The following is a 26,259-nucleotide window of genomic DNA, read 5'->3' as shown; positions in this document are numbered from 1 at the left end:
GGCGCACACTGTGATGTCAGTGTGCACCCGGGATCCTCCTCACCCCTCCCCCGATGTCTCCTACCACTTGGTTCCGCGAGAGCATCTGGGGGAGGAGGCATCTGACATAACACTGACGTCACAGTGTGCACCGGAGATCATCGCTGCTAGTGGCGCGCCGGGCAGAGGAGGAGCGGAGCTTCCACGAGGTGGAGGGGGTAAGTATATGGGTCTCAGGGGGCACTGTCACTGCTGGGGGGCGCTGTGAGGGGCCACTATCACTGCTGGGGACTGCTGTGGGAGGGCCACTTTCACTGCTGGGGGCCGCTGTCACTGCTGGGGGCCGCTGTGGGGGGCACTGTCACTGCTGGGGGGCGCTGTGTGGGGCCACTGTCACTGCTGGGGACCGCTGTGGGAGGGCCACTTTCACTACGAGGTGTAGGGCAACCCACTGGATTTATATATGGCATAATAAATAGGTTGTAGGTATATTTATACCCAGAACAGTAACATAGGCGCGCTCTAATAACTATGTATAACTATATCAGAAGTCAGCACAGATATCTCTCCCATCATCAATTTATACCCAGGACTGTAACAAGGGAGCGCTCTAATAACTATGTATAGATATATCAATGGTCAATACAGAGATTTCTCCCATCATCTATTTATACCCAGGACTGTAACAAGGGGGGCACTCTAATAACTATGCATAACTATATCAGGGGTCAATACAGAGATTTCTCCCATCATCTATTTATACCCAGGACTGTAACAAGGGGGGCTCTCTAATAACTATGTCTAGATATATCAATGGTCACTACAGAGATCTCTCCCATCATCCATTTATACCAAGGACTGTAACAAGGGGGCGCTCTAATAATTATGTATAAATATATCAAGGGTCAGTACAGAGATCTCTCCCATCATCTATTTATACTCAGGACTGTGACTGTAACACGGGGGTGCCGCCTTGTTTCTACACAACATAGAAGGGGGTTCTTTACTGTAAGAGCAGGGAGACCATGGCACTCTCTACTGACGACGCGGTGATGGCAAATCTGATAAAAGAGTATATTTTGAGTACAATATTGCAATTAATGGTTACTCAGAAGGGTCGGTGATCTGGGGATTATTCCAAATGCAGATAGAAGTTGCGAAGGATTTTTTTTGCCTTAAAATGAGAAAAATTGTCTTCTAATTCATTGGGGTTTTTTTTGCCTTCCTCTGGATCAACATTGGGGTGATAGGCTGAACTAGATGGACATGTGTCTTTTTTCAGCCTTACATTCTGTTTAAAAAAAACAAAAACAGCAATATTAGTGTATTTCGGTATTCTCACTGTGCTGCCATATTAGCCCTAGTAATACAGCATCACATGGCTTGTGTATCTAATTGTGCTGACATTAGTGACCAAGCCTGTTTACCAGGCCAAATATTGGAAATCTGTTGTACTTCATTTATGTGGTAAAATAGACCAATAGAATTTGTGTATATTGATGAAAAGCGCCAAAATTGGGAAAATTTTAAAAAAGCATTGTCTTTTTTTCACATATTCAATTGTAATATATCAAATATGTGCAAATATACTGTACAAAATTTTTGATAAGATATATATTTCAATCTGCTTACTTTATTTTGGACACACATTTGAAAAGCTTTTTTTTTTAAAATCATTTAGGAGACGTGCAAATTTAACATTGATTATAAACATTTTGAGGAAACACGTATAGCAGAAAAGATGGCAGCATATAGCGATGCACAAAAAAACTCCTTGTCTAAAGGAACATGCTTTATTGTTTCATAGTTTAAAAATTAGGCGACGTTTCGACCTGTAGAGGTCTTTTTCAAGCCAAAAAACAGATGAAACAAGGTATAGAGTCCATGAAACAATAAAGCATGTTCCTTTAGACAAGGAGTTTTTTTTGTGCATCACTATATGCTGCCACCTTTTCTGCTATACGTGTTTCCCCAAGGGGCTTATGTCCATAGCCCTGTTGGTGGCTCTGCATCTATCTAATTAGATTTTTTCGCTACAGAGAACTAAGATTCTCCTCTACTTAAAAATACTATTTTTCTCTAATTTGCCTCCCCCCTAGTATTTTACTCTGGTGGGGTAGAGTGAGTGCCGTGTTTTTTTGCTTACTACTGTAAACATTTTGAGGAACACATTGTTTCCTACACCAAGCCAAGATTGCAAAGGCTCATAGGTGTCAGAATGATAGATACCCCCACAAATGACCCCATTTTAAAAACTACACCCCTTAATGTATTCACTGAGGGGAGTCATGAGTATTTTGACCCCACAGTCTTTTTTACAGGAGTTAATGCAATTTAGAGGAGAAAAAATAAAATTTCATATTTTTGCAAACATGTCATTTTAAAGGCAGGTATTTTTAGAATTCATACCCCAAAATGGATTCCCCCGTGTTTGTCCTGTGTTCAGAGACATACCTGTTGTGGCCCTAATTTTATGTCCGTATGCACAACGGGGCCCAAACCGAAAGGAGCAGCCAGTAGCTTTCAGAACAGACATTTTGCTTGAAGGTGTTTATGGCCCATAGTACACCTGTAGAGCCCTTGAGCGGCCAAATCGATGGAGAACTCCCACAAATGACCCCATTTTGAAAACTAGACCCCTTAACAAATTCATCTAGGGGTGTACTGCCCATTTTGACCTCACAGTATTTGAATTAATCTAAGCAAAGCAGAAGGAGAAAATTATGATTTAAATTTTTTTGCCAATTGTGTCATTTTAAAAACTGGTTTTTTTTGTACAGCATACATAGGAATGAAGACTTGCACACCAAAATGGATACCCCCGTTTATCCCGTGTTCAGACACGTACCCATTGTGGCCCTAATCTACTTAGGCCTTAGTCAGACGGGCGGTTTTTGCCGCGATTTGCGCATGCGCATGCGTCCGGCGATTTTATAAAACCATTGCTTTGCAATGGTATCGGACACATGAGCGCTTTTTATGCGCTCGTCCGATAAATTATAGAACAGAAATCGCAGATCGCACCTATCTGCGATCTGCGATTCCTGTTCTCTTCTCTATATGCGCTCAATGGGGCCGGCGGCAGCAGCGCCGACCCCATTGAGAACATATAGAAGACAAATCATTCTTCTCTGCCACAGCTGTAACAGCTGTGACAGAGAAGAACGATGTTTGCCCATTGAATTCAATGGAGCCGGCAATACAGCCGCTCCATTGAAAGCAATGGGCTGCCGGCGTGCGCGGGGTGAATTGTCGGGAAGGGCTTAAATATATAAGCCCTTCCCTGCAATTCATCCTAAAATGTGTTAAAATAAAAAAAAATTGTATACTCACCTTTCCGCTGCAGCCGGAGTCCAGCCGCGGCCGCTGTCAGTTCTCCTGAACTGCTTCTCGGCACTATTCAGCCGGCGGGGCTTTAAAATCCCCGCCTGCTGAATGATCTGCCTCTGATTGGTCACAGCCCTGACCAATCAGAGGCAGGTTTCACTCACACACCCATTCATGAATTCATGAATGGGTGAGTGACTGCTGCCTCTCAGCGCTGAGCCAATCAGGGGCAGGTCTGACTCACATCCATTCATGAATTCATGAATGGGTGTGAGTGAGACATGCCTCTGATTGGCTCAGCGCTGAGCCAATCAGGGGGCAGGTCTGACTAACACCACCTTCACACCCACTGCAGGACGGCCGCGCGGAGCTCCGGCTGCCGGGAGAAGGTGAGTATATGTATATTTTTTATTTTTACACATTTTAGGATGAATTGCAGGGAAGGGCTTATATATTTAAGCCCTTCCCGACAATTCATCCCGGGCTCGCCCGCAGCGCATTGCTTTAAATGGAGCCGGCTCTATTGCCGTCTCCATTGAATGCAATGCGCTGGACAGCTCCGGCCCGTTTCTAATGAAACGCGGCTAGGAGCAGATTTTCGGGCGATTTGCGGGCGACTTGCATGCACCGGTCACGCGATTTGCGGATGCGCATCCATCATGCGATCCGCAAATCGCGTGAAAAAACGCCCGTGTGACTAAGGCCTTACAGGACACATGACCAGGCCTATAATGGAGGGAACACCCGTTGGATTTCCGGGCACAACTGAATAAATTCCAGGCCCCATTGCCCATTTATAGAGCCATTAAGCGGCCAAAACGATAAAGAACCCCCACAAATTACCCCATTTTACGAACTAAACCCTTTAACGAATTCCTCTAGGCGTGTACTGTGTATTTTTAAGCCCAAGTTTTTGAATGAACCTAAGCAAAGCAGAAGGAAATAATTATGATTTTCATTTTTTGTGCAATTGTGTCATTTTAAAAACAGTTTTTTTTTTGTACAGCACACATATAAATGAAAACTTGCACCCCAAAATGGATTCCCCCGTTTATCCCGTGTTCAGACACGTACCCATTGTGGCCCTAATCTACTTACAGGACACATAGTTAGGCCTATAATTGAGGGAACACTCATTGGATTTCAGGGCACAACTGAATAAATTCCAGGCCCAATTGCTCACTTGTGCAGAAAAAATTGACTCCCTAAAAATAATCACACCCATCCACATTTTTGGCATACCCTAAATCTTAGATAAAAGTAATAATGTAAACTGTGTGGTATGTCTGAAGTCAGGGATAATTACAGAGGCTGGTTGGGATGAGCACATGAGGCAATGAAACCGGGTATCCCTCCTCCTCCCAAGCTTTTTTGGGGGGTATTTCTTGACCTTCGTGGCAGGGATGGGGTATAGAAAGTGGCGCTCTGTGAGACGTCATAAGCTTGCTGAGGTGCTGCGGTCTCACACACAAGGCGTTCGACAAGCTGCTCCTGGAACTGCAGGAAGGCGAGCATTCCCGGGGCTTCTTGTAAATTATGTATTACACGGCCATATGTGGAATCCGCTTGAGGAGGCCTGCAGTGGATCCCAGCTGTGAGCCTGGCCATGGCCCTGCATACAGCCGCGTAATGTACTGCGCATAACTGTGCGCTCACACAGGCGGTTATGCACAGTACTCCTTTATTTGTTTATATTTCCCGCGACGACGCTTAGCGATGATGCGGGTACCCGCAGCCCATACACAATGTAGTTACGTATGGGCTCACCGCGGTTCCCGTTGACATCTCCTGGGAGGCAGGAGTATTCAGTATTGACGGGGCCCCAGGCCTTCTGCGCATGGACTGCAGGCCGACGCCAGGTCTTGGAAGACCAGATCAGTGGGGGACAGCACAGAGGACGGGGGTGAGTATGCTCAGCTGCCCCCATGGATCCGATCTATAAACGCAGCTGAGTCTTTAATCTTTTAAAAACTTTAATGCACTTTAATGCAATCGGCGCTATCCATTAAATAGCGCCGATCCCACTGCCAGGGGGGTCTCTCAGTGGCCCGGGATAACAGCTCCATGTTATCAGCTACCTCCGGGCACTGACAGCATGGAGCTCTCACGTCCATAGCCCATGTGGCTTTAATCCCTGCAGAAAGCATGTTTTTATATCCTTGGGGATTAACCCCTTAGTGACGGCCCCATTGCCTTTTTACGTCCTCATTAAGTGGGCTTTAATCCTAGAGGACGTAAAAACATACATCCTCTTTGGATTAAAGCTCTCTTAGCTGAGGACGTGACAGCTCCATGCTGTCGGTGCCCGCAGGTAGCCGACAGAATGGAGCTGTCATCCTGGGCTGCGGGCAGTCCCCCCCGGCAATGCGATCGGCGCTATCCAATGGATAGTGCCGATCTCATTAAAGTGCAAAAAAAAAAGTAAATAAAGTTATATATTCAGCTGCCCTGATGGATCGGATCCATCAGGGCAGCTGAAATTACTTCCCCGCCTTCCCGAAGTCTGTCGCGGTGAAAGGGTCCCCCGGGACCTGGCGCCGCTCTTCTGCGCATGCGCGCCAGACGTATGATGCCACGCGCATGCGCAGAAGGCCTGAAGAGAACCAGGAGATGTCCCCGGGCCCGCGGCGAGCAGTCCCCGGGCCCGCAATCGCCGCTATCCAATGCATAGCGGCGATCGCGAAAAAGTTAAGAAAAAGTTAAAAATAGGGCCAGTTTTACATCCCCTTATGGATCGGATCCATGAGGGGAGGTGAAAATACTCACCTCGGGTCCTGGTCTTCCGGGACCCGAAGTCAATCATCGGGCACGTGCACAGAGGGGCTCGAGTCCCGGGAAATTCAAAATCCCTCTGCTCCTGGCTGCCATGTGTAGCCAGGAGCAGAGAGATGTACACGAGGACATGATCACTGTGATCCAATGGATAACAGTGATCATTTAAAGTAAAAGAAATGAGTGTAAAAAAGTAAAAAAAAAAAAGTTAAAAAAGCTTATTTTTCATCTCCCCCACGGATCATATCCGTGAGGGAGGATGAAATGACGTACCTAAGGCTCCCGGATTTATCCGTGGACCTTACCCCAGCTTCTGCTTACACGCTTGTCGCCAAAATGGCAGGCGCATGCGCAAAAGCCGTGGATTGCCAGGGTAATTTAAAATCTCCCTGCTACTGGCTACAAAACTTAGCCGAGAGCCTGGAGATTTCACGGGGGGCTGCGGTAAGCGGTTCCTGATCATGCGTTCACCATTATCCAATGGATAATGGCGATCACGTAAAAGTAAAAAAAAGGTGAAGCTTCATCTCCCCTCACCGATGTAATCAGTCAGAGGAGATGAAACTTTTTACCGGAGGCCTCTGTATTTGCACCCCAATGCAATCCTCCTCCGGGAACCTTCCCGGATTCTGCACATGCGACCGCTGGCAAAATGCCGGACACATGCGCAGGAGTCGGGAAGCCCAGGAAATTTAAAATCTCCTTGCTCCCAGCGACCAATAGTCGCCGAAAGCATGGAGCAGTGACCTCGTTGAGCGGTAACAATCGACCTTAGGCTGGTCTCACATGACCAGATAGGAATTATGGATTCCGCATGCGTCTGATCCGTGGTAATATGCAGATCAATCGCATTGGATTACACAATTCCGCTCACATTAGTCGGTTGGAATTGCGTAATCCATTCGCAGAAAAGAGAAAGCAGGTTCTATTTTACTGCGGATATCGGCAACATAGAGCCCATTGTGCTCCATGGTCGCAGATATACCCGCAGCCCATACGCAACTACATTGTGTACGGGCTGCGGGTTCCCGCATCATCGCTAAGCGACGGTGCGGAAAAAACAAACAAAAAAAGTGTACTGCACATGACCGCCCGTGTAAGTACGCAGTTATGCGCAGTACATTACGCGGCCGTACGCAAGGTCACAGCAGGGCTCACAGCTGGGATCCGCTGCGGGCCTCCGCAAGCAGATTCCACATACGGCCGTGTGAGCCCGGCATTATTCAGACCGCTACCTGTAATACGTAATTTACAAGAAGCCCTGGGAACGCTCACCTTTCTGCAGTTCCAGGAGCAGCTTGTTGAGCGCCTTCTGTGTGAGACCCCCGCACCGCAGAAAGATTACAGTGACTCACAGAGCGCCACTTTTTACACCCCATACCTGCCGCTGAGGTCAAGAAATACCCCCAAAAAGCATGAGAGGAGGGGGGATACACGGTTTTATTGCCCCATGTACCCATCCCAACCAGCCTCTGTAATTACCCCTGTCTTTGGAAATACCACACAGTTCACATTATTACTTTTATCTAAGATTTGGGGAATGCCGAAAAGGGCACAGAGGGGGGGTGGGGGTGGATTTTTTTAACGTGTCAATTTTTATTCCGTACAAGTGGGCAATGGGGCCTGGAATTTATTCAGTTGTGCCCTGCAATCCAACGGGTGTTCCCTGCATTATAGGACTTGCCATGTGTCCTGTAAGTAGATTAGGGCCACAATAGGTATGTTTCTGAACACGGGACAAACGGTGGTTTTCATTTTGAGGTGAAAGTCTTCATTCCTATGTACACTGTACAAAAAAAACTGTTTTTAAATTGACAAAAAAATGAAAATCGTAATTTTTTCCTTCTGCTTTGCTTAGATTCATTCAAATACTATGGGGTCAAAATATGCAGTACACCCCTAGATGAATTCGTTAAGGGGTCTAGTTTTCAAAATGGGGTCATTTGTGATTTTGTTTATCATTTTGGCCGCTCAATGGCTCTACAAGTGGGCAATGGGGCCTGGAATTTATTCCGTTGTACCCTGAAATCCAACGGGTACTCCTTCCATTATAGGCCTAGCCATGTGTCCTTTAAGTAGATTAGGACCACAAGGGGTATGTTTCTGAACATGGGACAAACAGGGGTATCCATTTTGGGGTGAAGGTCTTCATTCATTTGTGTACTGTAAAAAAAAAAACAGTTTTTAAATTGATACAACTGCCAAAAAAAAGAAAATTGTAATTTTTTCCTACTGCTTTGCTTAGATTTATTCAAAAATTGTAGGGTAAAAATACACAGTACACCCCTAGATAAATTCATTAAGGGGTCTATTTTTCAAAATGGGATCATTTGTTGGGGTTCTCTGTCGTTTTGGCCACTCAAGGGCTCTATGAGTGGGCAATGGGGCCTAAATCACCTTCATACTAAATTTCTGTTCTGAAAGCCACCGACTACTCCTTACATTTTGGGCCCCGTTGTGCATCCAGACATAAGATTAGGGCCACAATGGTATGTCTCTGGACATTGGACAAACAGGGGTATCCATTTTGTGATGCAAGTCTTCATTTATATGTGTGCTGTACAAAAAAAGCTGTTTTTAAAATGTCAGAATTGCCAAAAAAACGAAAATCACAATTTTTTCCTTTTGCTTTGCTTGAATTAATTCAAAAACTGTGGGGTCAAAATGGGGAGTACACCCTTAGATAAATTTGTTAAGGGGTCTAGTTTTTAAAATGTGGTCACTTGTGGGAGTTCTCTATGGTTTTGGACGCTCAAGAGCTCTACAAGTGTGCTATGGGGCATAAAAGGCCTTCAAGCAAAATTTATGTTCTGAAAACCACCGACTACTCCTTTCATTTTGGTCCCTGTTGTGCATCGAGACACAAGATTAGGGCCACAATGGGTATATTTCTGAACACGGGAGAAACAGGGGTATCCCTTTTGGGGTGTCAATCATCATTTTCATGTGCACTTTAGAAAAAAAATATGTCTTTAAAATGACATATTTGCAAAAATATGAAATTTTATTTTTTCTCCTCTAAATTGAATTAATTCCTGAAAAAAAATTGTGGGGTGAAAATACTCATGACACCCCTCAGTGGATACATTAAGGGGTGTAGTTTTTAAAATGGGGTCATTTGGGGGGTATCTATCATTCTGACACTCATGAGCCTTTGCAAACTTGGCTTGGTGCAGGAAAACAAAGTGTTCCTCAAAATGCTGAAAAGTCATGTTAAATTTGTACGTCATCTAAATGGTTAAAAAAAACACAAAAGTTTTTCAAATGTGCGTTTAGAAAAGTAAACAGATGTAAATATATATCCTATCAAAAATTTGTACAGTATGTTTGCACATATTTGAGATATTACAGTTGAGAATGTGAAAAAATGACAATGCTTTTTTAAAATTTTCCCAATTTTGGCGCTTTTTCATCAATATACACAAATTCTATTGGTCTATTTTACCACAAAATTTTTCTAATATTGGTACTTTTAATAAATATACACAAATTATGTATGTCTATTTTTACAACCAAAATGAAGTACAACATGTGGCTAAAAAACAATGTCAGAATCACTTGGATATGCAAAATCTTTACGGAGTTATGCTATGTTGAATGACACATGTCAAATTTCCAACATTTGGCTCCATCACTAAGGCGCAAACAGGCTTTGTCACTAAGGGGTTAAAGCCCACTTTGCTAGGACATATAAAAACACTATGGGCTGGTCACTAAGAGGTTAATATTGTATGATGAAACCGTAACTCAATGGAAAATTGGTAACTGGTTCCAAAGACCCCTAAATGCAACCAAAAGTAATACAAGATGAAGAGTACAGATAAGACCGGAAAAATCTAGAGACTACAAAATGGTGGAAGGTCTCAAGAACAAAACTCATCAGGAAAGACTTAAAGAACTTAATTTATAAAGCCTGGCGAAAAGAAGGGATATGGGAGGGTGGGAGGTGGGGGGGCTTGTGAACAAAACCTTTAACCCTTTAAATACACAGGCCCGTGGTTTTTTTTACATCTGTAAGTTCTCCTCCCCACTTTAAAAAAAATCATAACGCTTACTGCTCCGGTAATGTAGCTGTCTGAGGGTTCGTTTTTCGTGGAATGAGTCGTAATGCAATTTCAACACCTTTTATTCAAGACATGAATTAGTGAATTTTGGTCTTAAGGATGCACCAATTTTTTGGGATTTTCATCTTCACTTTTTAAAAGGTATAACTTTTTTATTTTTCCACTGACATGGCCATATGAGGGCTTTTTTTCCCTATAAGAAAAACTTTTTTTTTCAATTATTTTTCTTTCACATCGTTGCATTTAAAGTCCCATAACTTTTCTATTTTCCCATGTACGGAGCTCTGTGAGGGCTTGTTTTTTGCGTGACGAGCTGCAGTTTTTAGGAGTACGCATAATTTTTTAAATCACCCTTATTGTGTTTCTTGGGAAGCAAAATGAACGAAATAAGCATGTTTCCTCAGTTTAGTTTTTTCTTTTAACAGTGATAAATTGTGTGTTAAATTTAGTACATAAGTCGTTATGGATACAATGATTCCAATTATGGGGGTTTTTAAAATTTTCTTATACAAAGACAGGAAAGTGAGCAAAAAAGGGTTTGTTCATTTTCTAAAATGATTTTTTTTACACTATTTTTTTTCTCCTTTTTTAAGTGCCTGTAGGGGACTTAAACTAGAAAAGCTCTGATCGCTACGATACTGTATTATTGCTCACAATAGCATTCACAGGCCATGACAAGCCCGGACACTAGTGTCTGGCATCCAGTTCCCATCGCAACTCATCGCTACCCCCGTGCTATAACACAGCAGAGAACCGATAATGTTGATAGCGGCATATAAGGGGTTAACAGCAGGGATCAGTGTTCTCATCCTGACAATGATGGGTCTATAATTGCCCTCAGATGTCTGGCAGGCTGGATGTCCATCTCACCAGGTGGTCAGCGGCTCACCCAGTCTTCCACACTAAATACCATGTGCCACAGTAGTGGAAGCAGATGGGCACCCTGGCACTTCACACAGGTCAGTGCTGTGCATAGGTCGCAGGCATTGAGGGAGGTGACCTAGTAATACCCCCTGCAGGCAACTAGTGAGTTCCTTGGTGAATGGAGTCAATGAAAGTACATTGATTTTCATTGATCCATTCACACTTGTGTATATACATTGAGTATAACACTTGAGTAAAAAAAGAACACAGCATGTTCTATTTTACCACGCATTACCGGATATTGAGCCCCATTGTTCTCTCTGGCTGCGTAATAAACGCTATACAAATCGCAATTACATTGTAGTGTGTGTGGTTTATAAGCATCGCTGTTAAGCGACAGAGCAGGACTTTAAAAAAAAAAAGAAACAAAGAAGAATGCACTTGGCAGCATGCAGGAGATACCGGCAACGTGTGTGAGATATGCTGTCATGTGCAGTGAAAAATCGCTGCCATACACGGTGATAGGCCGGCTAACACCGCAGTAAAACGCTGCTTTATACACATAGCATTCTACCACACTCATGTGAGCGCGATCTAATGAGGATAATAAGCAGCCACATGGGAGAGTCTTGTAAGAGAGCGGTAAGCCCTTCCCACAATGGGAGCTTTGTGCATGACAGGGTTAGATAGCATCACAACACCATATGTGTGAAGCACAAGAAAATCTAGAAAGCTGAGCTTGAACTGAAGTTCACAGTCTTAGGCTGCATTCCCACGAGCGTATATCGGCTCGGTTTTCACGCCGAGCCGATATACGTCGTCCTCATGTGCAAGGGGGGGGAGGATGGAAGAGCCAGAAGCAGGAACTGAGCTCCCGACTCTGTCTGCCTTCTCTCCACCCCTCTGCACTATTTTCAATTAAAGGAGGCGGGGCGGGGCGTGGCTAAGTTCCGCGAATTAGCCCTGCCCCCGTTCCGCCTCTCCCCATTGCAAATAGTGCAGAGGGGCGGAGAGGAGGCAGAGAGGGGGCGGGAGCTCAGTTCCTGCTTCTGGCTCTTCCACCCTCCCCCCGCTGCAGATGAGGACGACGTATATCGGCTCGGCGTGAAAGCCGAGCCGATATACATTCATGGGAATGCACCCTTAGAGTGCATTTCTTTGTGCACCTACCATTGTACCCCAGAGTGGACATCTCCCAGGCTGTCACAACACATGTGGGTTAATCATATATAAACTTTAAAGGGATTGCACCAAGATTCACAACTCCTTTGAGAATGCAGGTCTCTTGAATCCTACTCTTGGCACTCCAGGCAACAACTGATCTTGCCAGAGAAAGCCACGACTAGCCTGACACTTCCAGAGAGAGTTGAAATGGAAAATGTACTATTACAGGACAGCAATTCAAATTAATGGCTGTCCTGTAATAAGAGGATGGCAGAAGGTCCGGCAGGATGGTAGATACTCTTTTTGAACGGCTCTCCAATCTGGGATATAAAGGATGTGCCGAGCAGGGGACCTCACTTCAATGTTTATACGCCCATCTTGGCACAACCCCTTAGCCATGGTTTTTCAAAAAGGAATCTGTAGCCTTGGACTAGCCACATAATATAAAGTAATGAATGAATAGTATTAAAAGGACAATGAGTTCAAATCTGTAATTTGTATCCTTATACTCCCCTATCTCTTTCCCACTTGACCATGAGCTGTATGGGGAGCACTACTGAGGGCACACACATAACAGAGGGATGGATGGTTTGAGGGGTTAGGGGAGTGAGTACAAAGATACAGATCTGAACTCCATCCTTTATACTATAAACTCATTACGTTATTTTCTGTGGGTAGTCCATGGTTACAGTATCACTTCAAGTAATATGTAATGTTAGGAGACTCTTTGTAGTTGTCCCTTACCACTTATGATATTTGCAGGTCAACGCCCCATTCACCAATTCGCTAATGCCTCCACCTTCACTAACATCATCCAGTAAAATCACTAAAGGGACATCACAAGGTCCCGTCTCTCTATCAATCTGGTTCGCCAAGTTGGACAAATATAGTTGCAGATCCTAAGAAAGTAAAGTAAAGGTTACACATCAACATATTAACAATACAGAATAGAAGAAATGTAATTTTACAAACTTATGAACACAAATATCTATCAGAATATCGAATAGCAGAGGGTGACCTAAAAGGGGTTTACATAGAAAGAAATCTTGACCTGAGACAGCAAATACTAATATTGGCATTTATATTTAAAGTATTTCACAGATTTTTGTAAATTCCACATTGTCCTCAAGTAGTGGACATATAAACTGACTGGTGTACTATAACACGTTCCAAATCATATCTGCTACGTCTCTGGAAATAGGATATGCTGCCCTCCTATTAATCATAAGATCATCCCAATAAATCTACTTCACTGTTAAGGTGCATTTAGACACAAAGGTGATTGCTCAAAAGATGCCTTTTGAGCAATCATTTTGCATAATCTACTAATTGGTACTAATGCCTATTAGTACCAATTTGTAGTGTGTGAGCTGAATTTATTGGGAGGACCACCCACTATTCTCTGAATAAATTCTCTTTGTTTTGCCGGCGGGGCTGACAGCTGAGAACAGCTGAGACAATGCAATCAGCTGTTACCAGCAGTCCCTGGGCAGAGCACAGCGTGCGGTCCATCTGATCAGCTGTTCTGCTGAATGATGGATTTCAAGCCAAACTGAAATCTATCGTTCAGCAGAAAACTGAAAGATGGGCACATTTACATGCAACGGTTATTGCTCAAAAGATGGCTATTGAGCGAATTTTGAGCGATAATCATTCTGTCTAAATGGCACTTTCATTTAAAAGCCGGTGAGTAATAGTTCTCAAAACTAGAGCAAAACAATACTTGAGAAACATAAGTTCTAGAAGGTCCAGAGTGATTAAGATAGGGAAGTACTACACCTTTTATTTGGAGTGTTTTTGAAAAATAGTCCTGTAATTTAACCCCTTGGTGACCACCCCATAGTGTTTTACGTCCTGGTTTGCTGGGCTTTAATCCCCAGGGCCATAAAAACACGCTTCCTCTGGGGATTAAAGACCTGCGGGCTCAGGATGTGAGAGCTCCGTGCTGACGGCAAGCCGTCAACCTGGAGTGGTCATGTGAGGCCGCAGAAAGCCCCCCCTGGTCACGCGATCGGATTACCGGTGATCGCATTAAAGTGAATACAAAGTAGGGGCATGTCCTGGCTGATGGCGGAGTGAGTCGCATCCAGAGCGAGCTCCCACGCCCACTACCCGGTCGACAGCTCTGAGGCACCGAGCAGAAAGTACCCACGGACGCAGGAGAATGCAGAGGAGGCAGCCGCAAACCTCCGGACCCGCGACGAGCAGCAAAAAATGCGCCCTGGAGCATTTTCTCGGCGCTCCGGCAGAAGCGCCGGAAAGATCCAAGATGGCGCCCGCTCTCGCGAGAGTGGGAGCGCGGAAGCCTGAGACCGCAACGCCGGCCCCTGCAGGAGACAAGCAGCAGCGGTACAGCAAGCCCTCACCAGGGGGAAATAACAGAAGCAAGCCGCCGGGAGGCAGAGAGAAGGAGCAGGAAGGCCACAGGAGTGAATCAGAGTCAGAGGGGGAAGCTCCACCGACCACCCCCCCGGGCAGGGGATGCGTGAGTAGTGCGGGCAGCAGCCCAAGCATCCCACATAGTGCACTCTCTCCCCTAGCCCCAGCCCACATGAAGGGGGAGAACCATAATCCAAAAACATGGTCCCAGGCCCTGCAGACCCCTGAATCCCACACTACAGGCACCACTCCAAAAAAAGGGGTGCGAACCCCCCCAGCAGCAGAGGGAGAGGTGTGGAAAAGCCGCATTATGGCAATACCCACACGGTCAGAATTGGACAGTCTTTTTCAGAGGCTGGAAGCCTCCAATAAACAAGTCATGGAACAAATGCACGCAGACATGCAGCACCTGGGCCATAGAATCTTGCAGGTTGAGGAGACACAAGAAAGTACGGCAGCCATTTTAGAAACACATATACAAGCTATACAGGCACAAGCCGACCAGATAACAAGCATTATTATGCATATTGACGACCTGGAAAACAGAAACCGCAGGAATAACTTAAGAATATGCGGCCTGCCAGAAGAAATAGAAGGGCAACACCTAGAAGCATGGGCGCAATCATTTTTCCAGCAGTTAATAGACTACCCAGCAGAGCGCCATATTGAAATCGACCGCATTCATAGAGCCCTGGGCCCCAAGCCAACGGACCCCAATAGACCGAGACACATTATTTGCAGGATCCACTTTTTCAAAATAAAGGATATTATTCTCCGTAAAAACGCCAGAGAAAAAGGGGACTTGAACTACAAAGGCAAACCGATCATGCTTCTGCAGGACCTGGCTAGACATACCCTACGCTTAAGAGCGGCCTTAAGACCGATCCTAACAGCCCTGAAAAACCAAGGAATCCCATATAGATGGGGTTTCCCCTTTTCTCTAACGGCCAGGAAAGACAGGAAGACGGCCACGTTCCGTTCCCTAGGGGATTTACCAAACTTCCTAGGCACACTGAACCTGCCAATGATAGTGTTACCAGAGTGGCCCGAAACACCGACAGTAGTAGCGCCCACCGCCCAGGAACAGTGGCAAACCATCCCAACAAGATCACGTCGAGAGAGGCGTACACGAGCAGATGACACCACCTGACGTAAGATCCTCAGACCTTATTGAAACAACCCCCACGGGAGTCACAAGAAGTGGCTGCTTCCTAGTTGACTAACTTTCCACACATGCTATGGTTCAGCATTTACAGTAGCAAAGTTCTTCTCCCTTTTGTTTCATTTTGTGCCACTCTTTAAGTATTGGCCCAGGGGGAGGAGGGGACACGACGGGGCCGGTGGCGGGGAAGAAGGAGGAACGAACAACGGAAATGGGATATCACGGGGCTTCCCCCCCCCCCTCAGGATAACAACACGATAGCCTAAGCATCACCGAACCTCCCCAATCCAAGCCCGTGGAGCAAGAAACTGTTTAGTTCTCATTAAAATGTTAGAGTTAGAGATGATGTTAACACTAACATTGGTGCCTCAAGAGTTAGCAAACAAGGCCCGGAGCAGAGGCCTATTGCATATTAAAAACTACCACGCCTGGGGTGGGACGCGGGAGAGTGCAGCTCACACAGCCGTCCCTTCACGCCTCACATCCTAGGTGACCAAATGCACCCAGTGCACATACTGGCAAATGTTAGGCCAGTAGCTCACCTACTCTATACGTGCAGTGGCCTAATGCTGCACAGGGGCCACCTCGCGGCCCCCCTCTTTTCCCTATATCCCCATCTTTTACTTTCTCCTCTCTCTGTCGTCTCTCCTTACCCTACCTCCAAACACCCATCTAACTCTCCAGACCGACTTGTAAGAAACGCCACTCAAACCGAAACTAGATGGCGGACCTAAAATTTTGTTCGTATAACACGAGGGGCCTGAATAAACCGGCCAAGAGAGGGCAAATCCTTGACCACTTGCATAAGGAAAAAACAATGATAGCCCTCCTACAGGAAACTCACTTTCAGGATACGAAAATCCCCAAATGCAAGCACCGACACTATACCACATGGTTCCACAGCCCACACCCAACTAAAAAAGCGGGCGGTACCTCAATCGCTATCCATAAAAGTCTACCTCACAAACTCATATCTTCAAAGGTGGACGAAACCGGGAGATTTGTATTCATAAAGATACTGGTTCATAATGAAGTCTTAACGGTGGCAAATGCTTACTTTCCTAACCAGGGGCAGCAGCAGTTCGGCATCCGGATGTTGGGGGTATTGGCGGAATTCGCAGACGGATCCAATACCATCCTGGGAGGCGATTTTAATCTCAGCATGGACCCAGTACGAGATTCATCTGGGGGTAAGTCAGGGACTTCCCCAACATCCACACACAAACTCAGAACAAAACTAGCAAACCTCAGACTGATATATATGTGGAGGACACTACATCCAGGGGAGAAAGATTATAGCTACCGGTCAGGTGCACACAATAGCTATCACAGATTAGATTATCTGTACATATCGCACGGGTTACTAGACAGATCCCCCTCCTCAACAATGGGTTCGTTCATATGGTCGGACCATGCTCCAGTTTGGGGTTCCCTGGGGACAGGCAGAAGGGACAGTGCGTCATTCAGTTGGCATCTGAACGACAACCTACTGGATGACGCAGCCTGTAAACAGGAGGTACAACAAACTATAGACGAATTTAGATCTAATCATGAAACAGACCCCACTCCAACCCCTATTAAATGGGAGGCCCTCAAGTGTGTTGTACGGGGAATATTCATAGCACATGGGGCAAGACTTAAGAAAATTAGAACGGCCAAGCTCGAGGAACTAATGGCGGACCTCAATAAACTAGAGACCACTAACAAGTCACTGCCGACAGATAACATCGCCTCAGAAATATCCTCTAAGCAGATGGAAATACTTCGCATACTAGACCAAGCATCTCTCTGTCAGCGAGACAAATCAAAAGGGTGGTTCTACGAATTTGGGAATAAGTGCGGAAAGGGATTAGCAAGAGCCCTGAACCCTAGGACACAGCAGTCGTACGTATTCGCAATTAACAAACCAGGAGAGGGGTTGGCTCACCATAATACCGGCATACTAGAACGTTTCCAAACGTTCTATCAGGATCTATATAGCCTAGAAGAGAGACAGGGAGAACAGGGGCAAGAACTAGTAACCGAGAGGAACACATACAGTACATAGCAAAGCATACTGCTAATCAGATTCAGGATCCCGACAAACAGGCCCTTGAAGGCGACTTTACGTCACAGGAATTGAAGGAGGCAGTAAGATCACTAAAGATAGGTAAGAGCCCAGGCCCAGATGGCTTCACACCCCGCTTCTTTAAAATATTTTACGACCAACTGGCCCCCATGATGTTAGAAGCCTTTAATGCCATCTCCAGGGACTGCCCCTTCCCGAAACAGGCCCTACAGGCAGTAATCACGGTCCTGCCCAAGCCCGGGAAAGACCCTGCCCAATGTGGAAGCTATAGGCCGATTTCGTTGTTGAATGTCGACACAAAATTGTTCTCTAAGATGCTCACGGGCCGCCTCCAGCCCTATATCCCCAACCTGATACATGGGGACCAGGTGGGATTCGTCCCCGGCAGGGAAGCTGCAGATAATACAATAAGAACGCTATCACTCCTGTCCAGGGCTAGGAACACAGGAGAACCATTATGCCTCTTAACGGTCGACACAGAGAAATCGTTTGACAGGGTGGGGTGGGGGTTCCTGGAGGCGGCCCTCGAGCAAATCGGGTTGGGCCCATGGTTCTTGGGATGGGTAATGGCACTACATGCCGGTCCCTCGGCCCGGATTAGAGTAAATGGAAGGCTATCACAACTACAGATTAAAAACAGCACGCGTCAGGGGTGTCCACTGTCCCCTTATCTATACATCATTGTTATGGAGACCCTGGCAAGTGCCCTGCGGGCAAATGAGAGCATTAAGGGAGTACAGCTGAACAATGATGAGCAGAAAACAGCCTTATATGCCGATGATCTGTCAATCTACATAACCAATCCTAGAATTGCCCTCCCAAACATATTAAAGGAATTCCAACTATTCGACAAACTCTCAAATTTTAAAGGGGTTGTCTCGCGAAAGCAAGTGGGGTTATACACTTCTGTATGGCCATATTAATGCACTTTGTAATATACATCGTGCATTAAATATGAGCCATACAGAAGTTATTCACTTACCTGCTCCGTTGCTAGCACCCCCGTCTCCATGGATCCGTCTAATTCTGATGTCTTCTTGCTTTTTTAGACGCGCTTGCGCTGTGCGGTCTTCTCCCCTTCTGCTCGGTCCAGGCACGAGCGGCGTTCTGGCTCCGCCCCCCTTCTACGCGTCAGAGCGTAGCTCCGCCCCATCACATGTGTCGATTCCAGCCAATCAGGAGGCTGGAATCGGCAATGGAACGCACAGAGCCCATGGTGCACCATGGGAGAAGACCCGTGGTGCACCATGGGAGAAAACAGCAGTGCATCCCTGGGAAAGGACCGGCGGCCATCTTAGGCAGAAGATTTTTTAAACTTCATATTTCGTCGGATCGGTGAGTAGCAAGCGGCTTAAAAACCACTTTAATTTACTATTTTATGCCAGGGGGGTGACAGGGGGAATGGGGTAATGTTAAATTTTGAGGTTTGCCACGAGACAACCCCTTTAAGGTGAATCTGAGCAAGTCCGAGATCCTTAATGTAAACATCCCAGAAGACGAAACAGAGGCAATAAGGTCTGCTTTCCCATTTACATGGAATATAGACAGCATTAAAGGGATTGTCCCGCGCCGAAACGGGTTTTTTTTTTTTCAACCCACCCCCCCCCCGTTCGGCGCGAGACAACCCCGATGCAGGGACCTAAAGAAAGCTTACCGGAGCGCTTACCTTAATCCCCGCGCTCCGGTGACTTCTATACTTACCGGTGAAGATGGCCGCCGGAATCCTCTTCCTCCGTGGACCACAGCTCTTCTGTGCGGTCCATTGCCGATTCCAGCCTCCTGATTGGCTGGAATCGGCACGTGACGGGGCGGAGCTACACGGAGCCGGCATTCTGCACGAGCGGCTCCATTGAAGAGAGCAGAAGACCAGGACTGCGCAAGCGCGGCTAATTTGGCTATCGGAGGGCGAAAATTAGTCGGCTCCATGGGAACGAGGACGCTAGCAACGGAGCAGGTAAGTAAAAAACTTTTTATAACTTCTGTATGGCTCATAATTAATGCACAATGTATATTACAAAGTGCATTATTATGGCCATACAGAAGTGTATAGACCCACTTGCTGCCGCGGGACAACCCCTTTAAGTATCTAGGAATTACAATCACACCTGATATAGCTGACCTGTTTCAGAAAAGCCATTACTAACTAAACTAGAGGAGGATTTGGACAAATGGCGGACGGTACCCCTCTCTTGGTTCGGCAAAATAAGTACGATAAAAATGAACATACTACCTAGAATATTATACACCCTCCAAACCGTCCCGATTCAACTACCGGGAGTATATCTAAACCGAATTAGGAAGGTAATGATGCGGTTTATATGGGGGGGCAGACAACCTTGACGCAATTGGAGGGCACTTACTGGCCCGCGGGATCGCGGAGGGATGGGAATCCCAAACATAGCAATATACTACAAGGCCACCTTATCTCGCTGCATCCTAGAACTAATACACAAGAACCCTCAAAAGCCTTGGGTGAGAATGGAGCAGGATGCAGTACCATATAAAGGACAGGGCCTGATATGGATACCGGGATATAAGGGTTTGAGAAACCTGGGACTGTCGCCCTTTGTGGAAAATATCATGGTGACTTGGATAGGCCCAGCCACAAAAATAAAACTAATAACGAGACCGGGCCCCTTATTCAAAGGCTCATCTCTTACAAAGATAATGACTGACATACGGCCGACTGAGATTCCTAGGGTGGGGGACATGCTGGGGACGGGGGGACTTAGGCCCCTGAAGGCCTGAGGTAATTGGAGATCGGGGACCCCCGGCTGGAGCGTGGTATCAGTACCTCCAATTAAAGGGGTTGTCGCGCAGAAGCAAGTGCAGTTATGCACTTCTGTATGGCCATATTAATGCACTTTGTAATATATATCGTGCATTAAATATTGGCCATACAGAAGTTATATACTTACCCCCTCCCGATGCTGGCGTCCCCGTCTCCATGGCGACAACCAAACTGCCCCTCTGGTCGCCGCAATAGTCGCGCTTGCGCAGAGAGGAATCCTCTTCTGGATGGGCCGGGCTCACGAGCTGCATCCTGGCTCCTTCCCCTTCTCAGCGTCATCGCGTAGCTCCGCCCCGTCACATGGTGCCGATCAGCCAATGAGGTGGCTGGAATCGGCAGTGGAGCGCAGACAGCAGAAGAACATCCACGGTGCACCATGGGAGAAGACCCGCAGTGCACCGTGAGAGAAGACCAGCGGCAGCCATCTTGGAAAGATTTTTTAAAGTTGTTGAACGGGGATTCAGGTAAGGGAATTTTTTTTTTTTTAATAACAGCTTGCAGCAGTATTCCTTTGCAGGTACTGGGGAACTGGGCAAAAAAAAATTTTTCTCTTTAGGCGCGGGACAACCCCTTTAAGCCATTACATAAGATCTCTAGGGAAGCCCGAAGAGTTAAACATGCCCTTGACACCATTCGAGAAGCAGTTTATCCATAACCGGAAAAAAAAACCAAAAAATCTAAGAACTATATAAATTCTTGTTAGAAGAGGATACACGGGATAAAGGAAAGGACTTAGAGAGGGCGTGGGAGCGAGAGCTGGGAGTCACATACACAGAGGAGTCATGGAAAAAGGCCTACATACTGACTTTCAAAATAAACATCTCGAGTAAATTGCAAGAGCTAAATTATAAGGTCATCACGAGATGGTACAGGACCCCGGAGAGACTGGCCAGATTTTGCCCCCAATGTCCGGATGTCTGCTGGAGATGCCTATCTGAGAAAGGTACCTTTACTCACATATGGTGGACATGCGCGTTGATAGGTCCTCTATGGCGAGAGGTCAGTGGCAACCAAACACACTTAACTCTGGAATTAGCACTATTTGTCCATGTTTCCCGGGTCGCTGACTTAGGCCAAAAGCTCACTATTGAGATTCTTCATACTAGCAGCGCGACAGGTGATTCCTAGAAAATGGAAATCCACAGATCCGCCTTCTCGGACAATGTGGCTACAAGCATTAGATAATATCAGGCATCTAGAGGAGCTATATGCTAGAGATGAGATGAAATATAACAAATAACTGGCTGTTTGGTACACCTGGAATCAGCTCCGAGACTCACAGGAGGTGACCGCATGGGTGGCAAATGGAACTACTCCACTTCCCCGACCACGTTCACAACTGGTTGCCGCGGACCATCAGGATTGAGAGAGCTACCACCTAAACCATTTAAACAGAAGCAGAACGGGTCGGTTCCCCCCCCCCCTCCCCTCCCTCGTTCCTAATCTTCTCTCATCTTCATCTCCTCCAACCTCTTTCTTTTTTCCTTTTTCTTTTCTCTCTAAAATCTACCTCTTACTCCTCTCCCCCCTTTCCTCTATTCCATTAAACTATATTTTATTGAGCGGGATATTACTAACGGAGATTAGAGTGAAACCGTAGGTTATGCAGACATGCTTTCGGTATCTGTTTTATAGGTTAATAGTTTTGGAAAATTGTAACATATAATTAACAGCAATAATATCAACCCCGATGGCCAAAAAGGGGCCCACCGAGGGAAAACGGACGCTAGAAGAGATTTAAAGTATAGAGCTCAACAACAATTTCATTGTAACAAATGTGATTTATTTTGATAAGAAAAGAAAGTTTTTACATATAATGCAAAAATCAATAAAGACATCTTAAATAGAGATGAGCGAACGTGTTCTTCCGAGCTTGATATTCGTGCGAATATTAGGGTGTTCGGGATGTTCGTTATTCGTAACGAACACCATGCGGTGTTCTGGTTACTTTCACTTCCTTCCCTGAGACGTTAGCGCGCTTTTCTGGCCAATCGAAAGACAGGGAAGGCATTACAACTTCCCCCTGCGTCGTTTAAGCCCTATACCACCCCCCTGCTGTGAGTGGCTGGCGAGATCAGGTGTTCACCTAATATAAAAGTCGGCCCCTCCCGCGGCTCGCCTCAGATGCCTGGTGAGTTAGATGAGGGACAGTGCTGTTTGTACCGGAGCTGCTGTAGGGAAAGAATTGGTAGTTAGTGTAGGCTTCAAGACCCCCCAAAGGTCCTTATTAGGGCCACTGATAGCTGTGTGTTGGCTGCTGTTAGCAGTGGCAAATTTTTTTTTCCTCAAAATCGGCTCTGCAGAGCGTTGCACCCGGCATTAGGGACAGAAGTGCTGCATAGGCAGGGAGAGTGTTAGGAGTGAGTGTAGCCTTCAAGAACCTCAACGGTCCTTTCTAGGGCCATATTTAACCGTGTGCAGTACTGTCCAGGCTGCTGTTAGCTGTGCTGCATTTTTTTTTGCTTCTCAAAATCGCCTCTGCAGAGCATTGCACCCTCCATTGATACTGCAGGAAAAGAATTGTATAGGCAGGGCCACAACACAGTTATTATTCATTGAATATACGCAGTGCTGCCTTTTGGTGCCAAAAAACGGAAAATAATTCTATTTGTCCTGCCTCTGTCCGTCCTAACGCCGCTGGACACGTGTGAGCTGCGTGTGCAACCTGTAAAAATCAGACGCACCCAGCTACGTTTTACTCCTGGCTTTGCCATTTGCTTTCCTTAATTGGGAAAAAAAATACCTGCTCTGCCACAGTTAATAACTCTGCTACCCTCACGTTCTGTGACACATCAGCAGGAAAACAGCACAGTTATTAAACTTCTCATGTTCATAGAATATACGCAGTGCTGCCTTTTGGTGCCAAAAAACGGAAAATAATTCTATTTGTCCTGCCTCTGTCCGTCCTAAGGGCTGTGGACACGTGTGAGCTGCGTGAACAACGTTGAAAAATCAGACGCACCCAGCTACGCTTTACTGCTGGCTTCGCCATTTGCTTTCCTTAATTGGGAAAAAAATACCTGCTCTGCCAGAGTTATAATAACTCTGCTACCCTCACGTTCTGTGACACATAAGTAGGGACACAGCACAGTTATTAAACTTCTCATGTTCATTGAATATACGCAGTGCTGCCTTTTGGTGGAAAAAAACTGAAAACAAATCTATTTGTCCAGCCTCTGTCCGTCCTAAGGGCTGTGGACACGTGTGAGCTGCGTGAACAACGTTGAAAAATCAGACGCACCCAGCTACGCTTTACTGCTGGCTTCGCCATTTGCTTTCCTTAATTGGGAAAAAAATACCTGCTCTGCCAGAGTTATAATAACTCTGCTACCCTCACGTTCTGTGACACATTAGCAGGGACACAGCACAGTTATTAAACTTAGATTATTCATTCACTAGAGGCGTGGGGCCTTTCGTTTTCCAAAAAGGGAAAAAAATTATATTTGGCCTGCAGTCTTGCGCCAATTTATTTCCTGCCTGTGAAATCAAATCACTGGTAATACAGCATGCTGAGGGGTAGGGGTAGGCCTAGAGGACGTGGACGCGGCCGAGGACGCGGAGGGCCAAGTCAGGGTGTGGGCACAGGCCGAGCTCCTGATCCCGGTGTGTCGCAGCCGACTGCTGCGCGATTAGGAGAGAGGCACGTTTCTGGCGTCCCCACATTCATCGCCCAATTAATGGGTCCACGCGGGAGACGGTTATTAGAAAATGAGAAGTGTGAGCAGGTCCTGTCCTGGATGGCAGAAAGTGCTTCGAGCAACCTATCGTCAACACGCAGTTCTGCGCCGTCCACTGCTGCAAATCCGAATCCTCTGTCTGCTGCTCCTCCTTCCTCCCAGCCTCCTCACTCCACTACAATGACACCTGCTCAGGAGCGGGAACACTCCCAGGAACTGTTCTCGGGCCCCTGCTCAGATTGGGCAGCAGCGGTTCCTCTCCCACCAGAGGAGTTTATAGTCACTGATGCCCAACCATTCGAAAGTTCCCGGGGTCCGGGGGATGAGGCTGGGGACTTCCGCCAACTGTCTCAAGAACTTTCTGTGGGTGAGGAGGACGATGACGATCAGACACAGTTGTCTTGCAGTGAGGTAGTAGTAAGGGCAGTAAGTCCGAGGGAGCAGCGCACAGAGGATTCGGAGGAAGAGCAGCAGGACGATGAGGTGACTGACCCCACCTGGTGTGCAACGCTTACTCAGGAGGACAGGTCTTCAGAGGGGGAGTCAAGGGCATCAGCAGGGCAGGTTGCAAGAGGCAGTGCGGTGGCCAGGGGTAGAGGCAGGGCCAGACCGAATAATCCACCAAGTGTTTCCCAAAGCGCCCCCTCGCGCCATGCCACCCTGCAGAGGCCGAGATGCTCTAAGGTCTGGCAGTTTTTCACAGAGACGCCTGACGACCGACGAACAGTGGTGTGCAACCTTTGTTGCGCAAAGCTCAGCCGGGGAGCCAACACCAACAGCCTCACCACCACCACCATGCGCAGGCATATGATGGCCAAGCACCCCACAAGGTGGGACGAAGGCCGTTCAGCGCCTCCGGTTTGCACCCCTGCCTCTCCCCCTGTGCCCCAACCTGCCACTGAGAAGCAACCCCCCTCTCAGGACACAGGCACTACCGCCTCATGGCCTGCACCCACACCCTCATCTCCGCTGTCCTCGGCCCCATCCAGCAGTGTAGTTCAGCGCACCGTCCAGCCGTCGCTTGCGCAAGTGTTCGAGCGCAAGCGCAAGTACGCCGCCACGCACCCGCACGCTCAAACGTTAACCGTCCGCATCGCAAAATTCATCAGCCTTGAGATGCTGCCGTATAGGGTTGTGGAAACAGAGTCCTTCAAAAGTATCATGGAGGCGGCGGCCCCGCGCTACTCAGTTCCCAGTCGCCACTACTTTTCCCGATGTGCCGTCCCAGCCCTGCACGACCACGTCTCCCGCAACATTGTACGCGCCCTCACCAACGCGGTTACTGCCAAGGTCCACTTAACTACGGACACGTGGACAAGCACAGGCGGGCAGGGCCACTACATCTCCCTGACGGCACATTGGGTGAATTTAGTGGAGGCTGGGACAGAGTCAGAGCCTGGGACCGCTCACGTCCTACCCACCCCCAGAATTGCGGGCCCCAGCTCGGTGCTGGTATCTGCGGAGGTGTATGCTTCCTCCACTAAAGCACCCTCCTCCTCCTCCTCCTCCTCTGTCTCGCAATCAAGATGTGTTAGCAGCAGCATGTCGCCAGCAGTCGGTGTCGCGCGGTGTGGCAGCACAGCGGTGGGCAAGCGTCAGCAGGCCGTGCTGAAACTACTCAGCTTAGGCGATAAGAGGCACACGGCCCACGAACTGCTGCAGGGTCTGACACAGCAGACCGACCGCTGGCTTGCGCCGCTGAGCCTCCAACCGGGCATGGTCGTGTGTGACAACGGCCGTAACCTGGTGGCGGCTCTGCAGCTCGGCAGCCTCACGCACGTGCCATGCCTGGCCCACGTCTTTAATTTGGTGGTTCAGCGCTTTCTGAAAAGCTACCCACGCTTGTCAGACCTGCTCGTAAAGGCGCGCCGGCTCTGCGCACATTTCCGCAAGTCCCACACGGACGCTGCCACCCTGCGCACCCTGCAACATCACTTTAAGCTGCCAGTGCACCGACTGCTGTGCGACGTGCCCACACGGTGGAACTCTACGCTCCACATGTTGGCCAGGCT

The 26,259-nt window shown here is 47.2% G+C and overlaps 1 protein-coding gene across 7 annotated transcripts in view; it reads right to left on the bottom strand.

The window, feature by feature from the left end:
• The window catches only part of NAV1 (neuron navigator 1), a 274,215-nt gene that overhangs the window by 49,491 nt on the left and 198,465 nt on the right, over window positions 1-26,259 (bottom strand). For all 7 annotated transcript variants that reach the window (XM_066600314.1, XM_066600316.1, XM_066600318.1 and 4 more), the window contains one exon: window positions 12,915-13,069. In XM_066600314.1, the coding sequence (XP_066456411.1) occupies window positions 12,915-13,069 (155 nt within the window). The remainder of the gene's footprint in view (window positions 1-12,914; window positions 13,070-26,259) is intronic.

This window comes from Eleutherodactylus coqui, chromosome 4, assembly GCF_035609145.1.
Source record: "Eleutherodactylus coqui strain aEleCoq1 chromosome 4, aEleCoq1.hap1, whole genome shotgun sequence".
NCBI lineage: Eukaryota > Metazoa > Chordata > Amphibia > Anura > Eleutherodactylidae > Eleutherodactylus > Eleutherodactylus coqui.
Note: the sequence above shows the minus strand (reverse complement) of the source record. Positions and strands in the feature narration are given on the sequence as shown.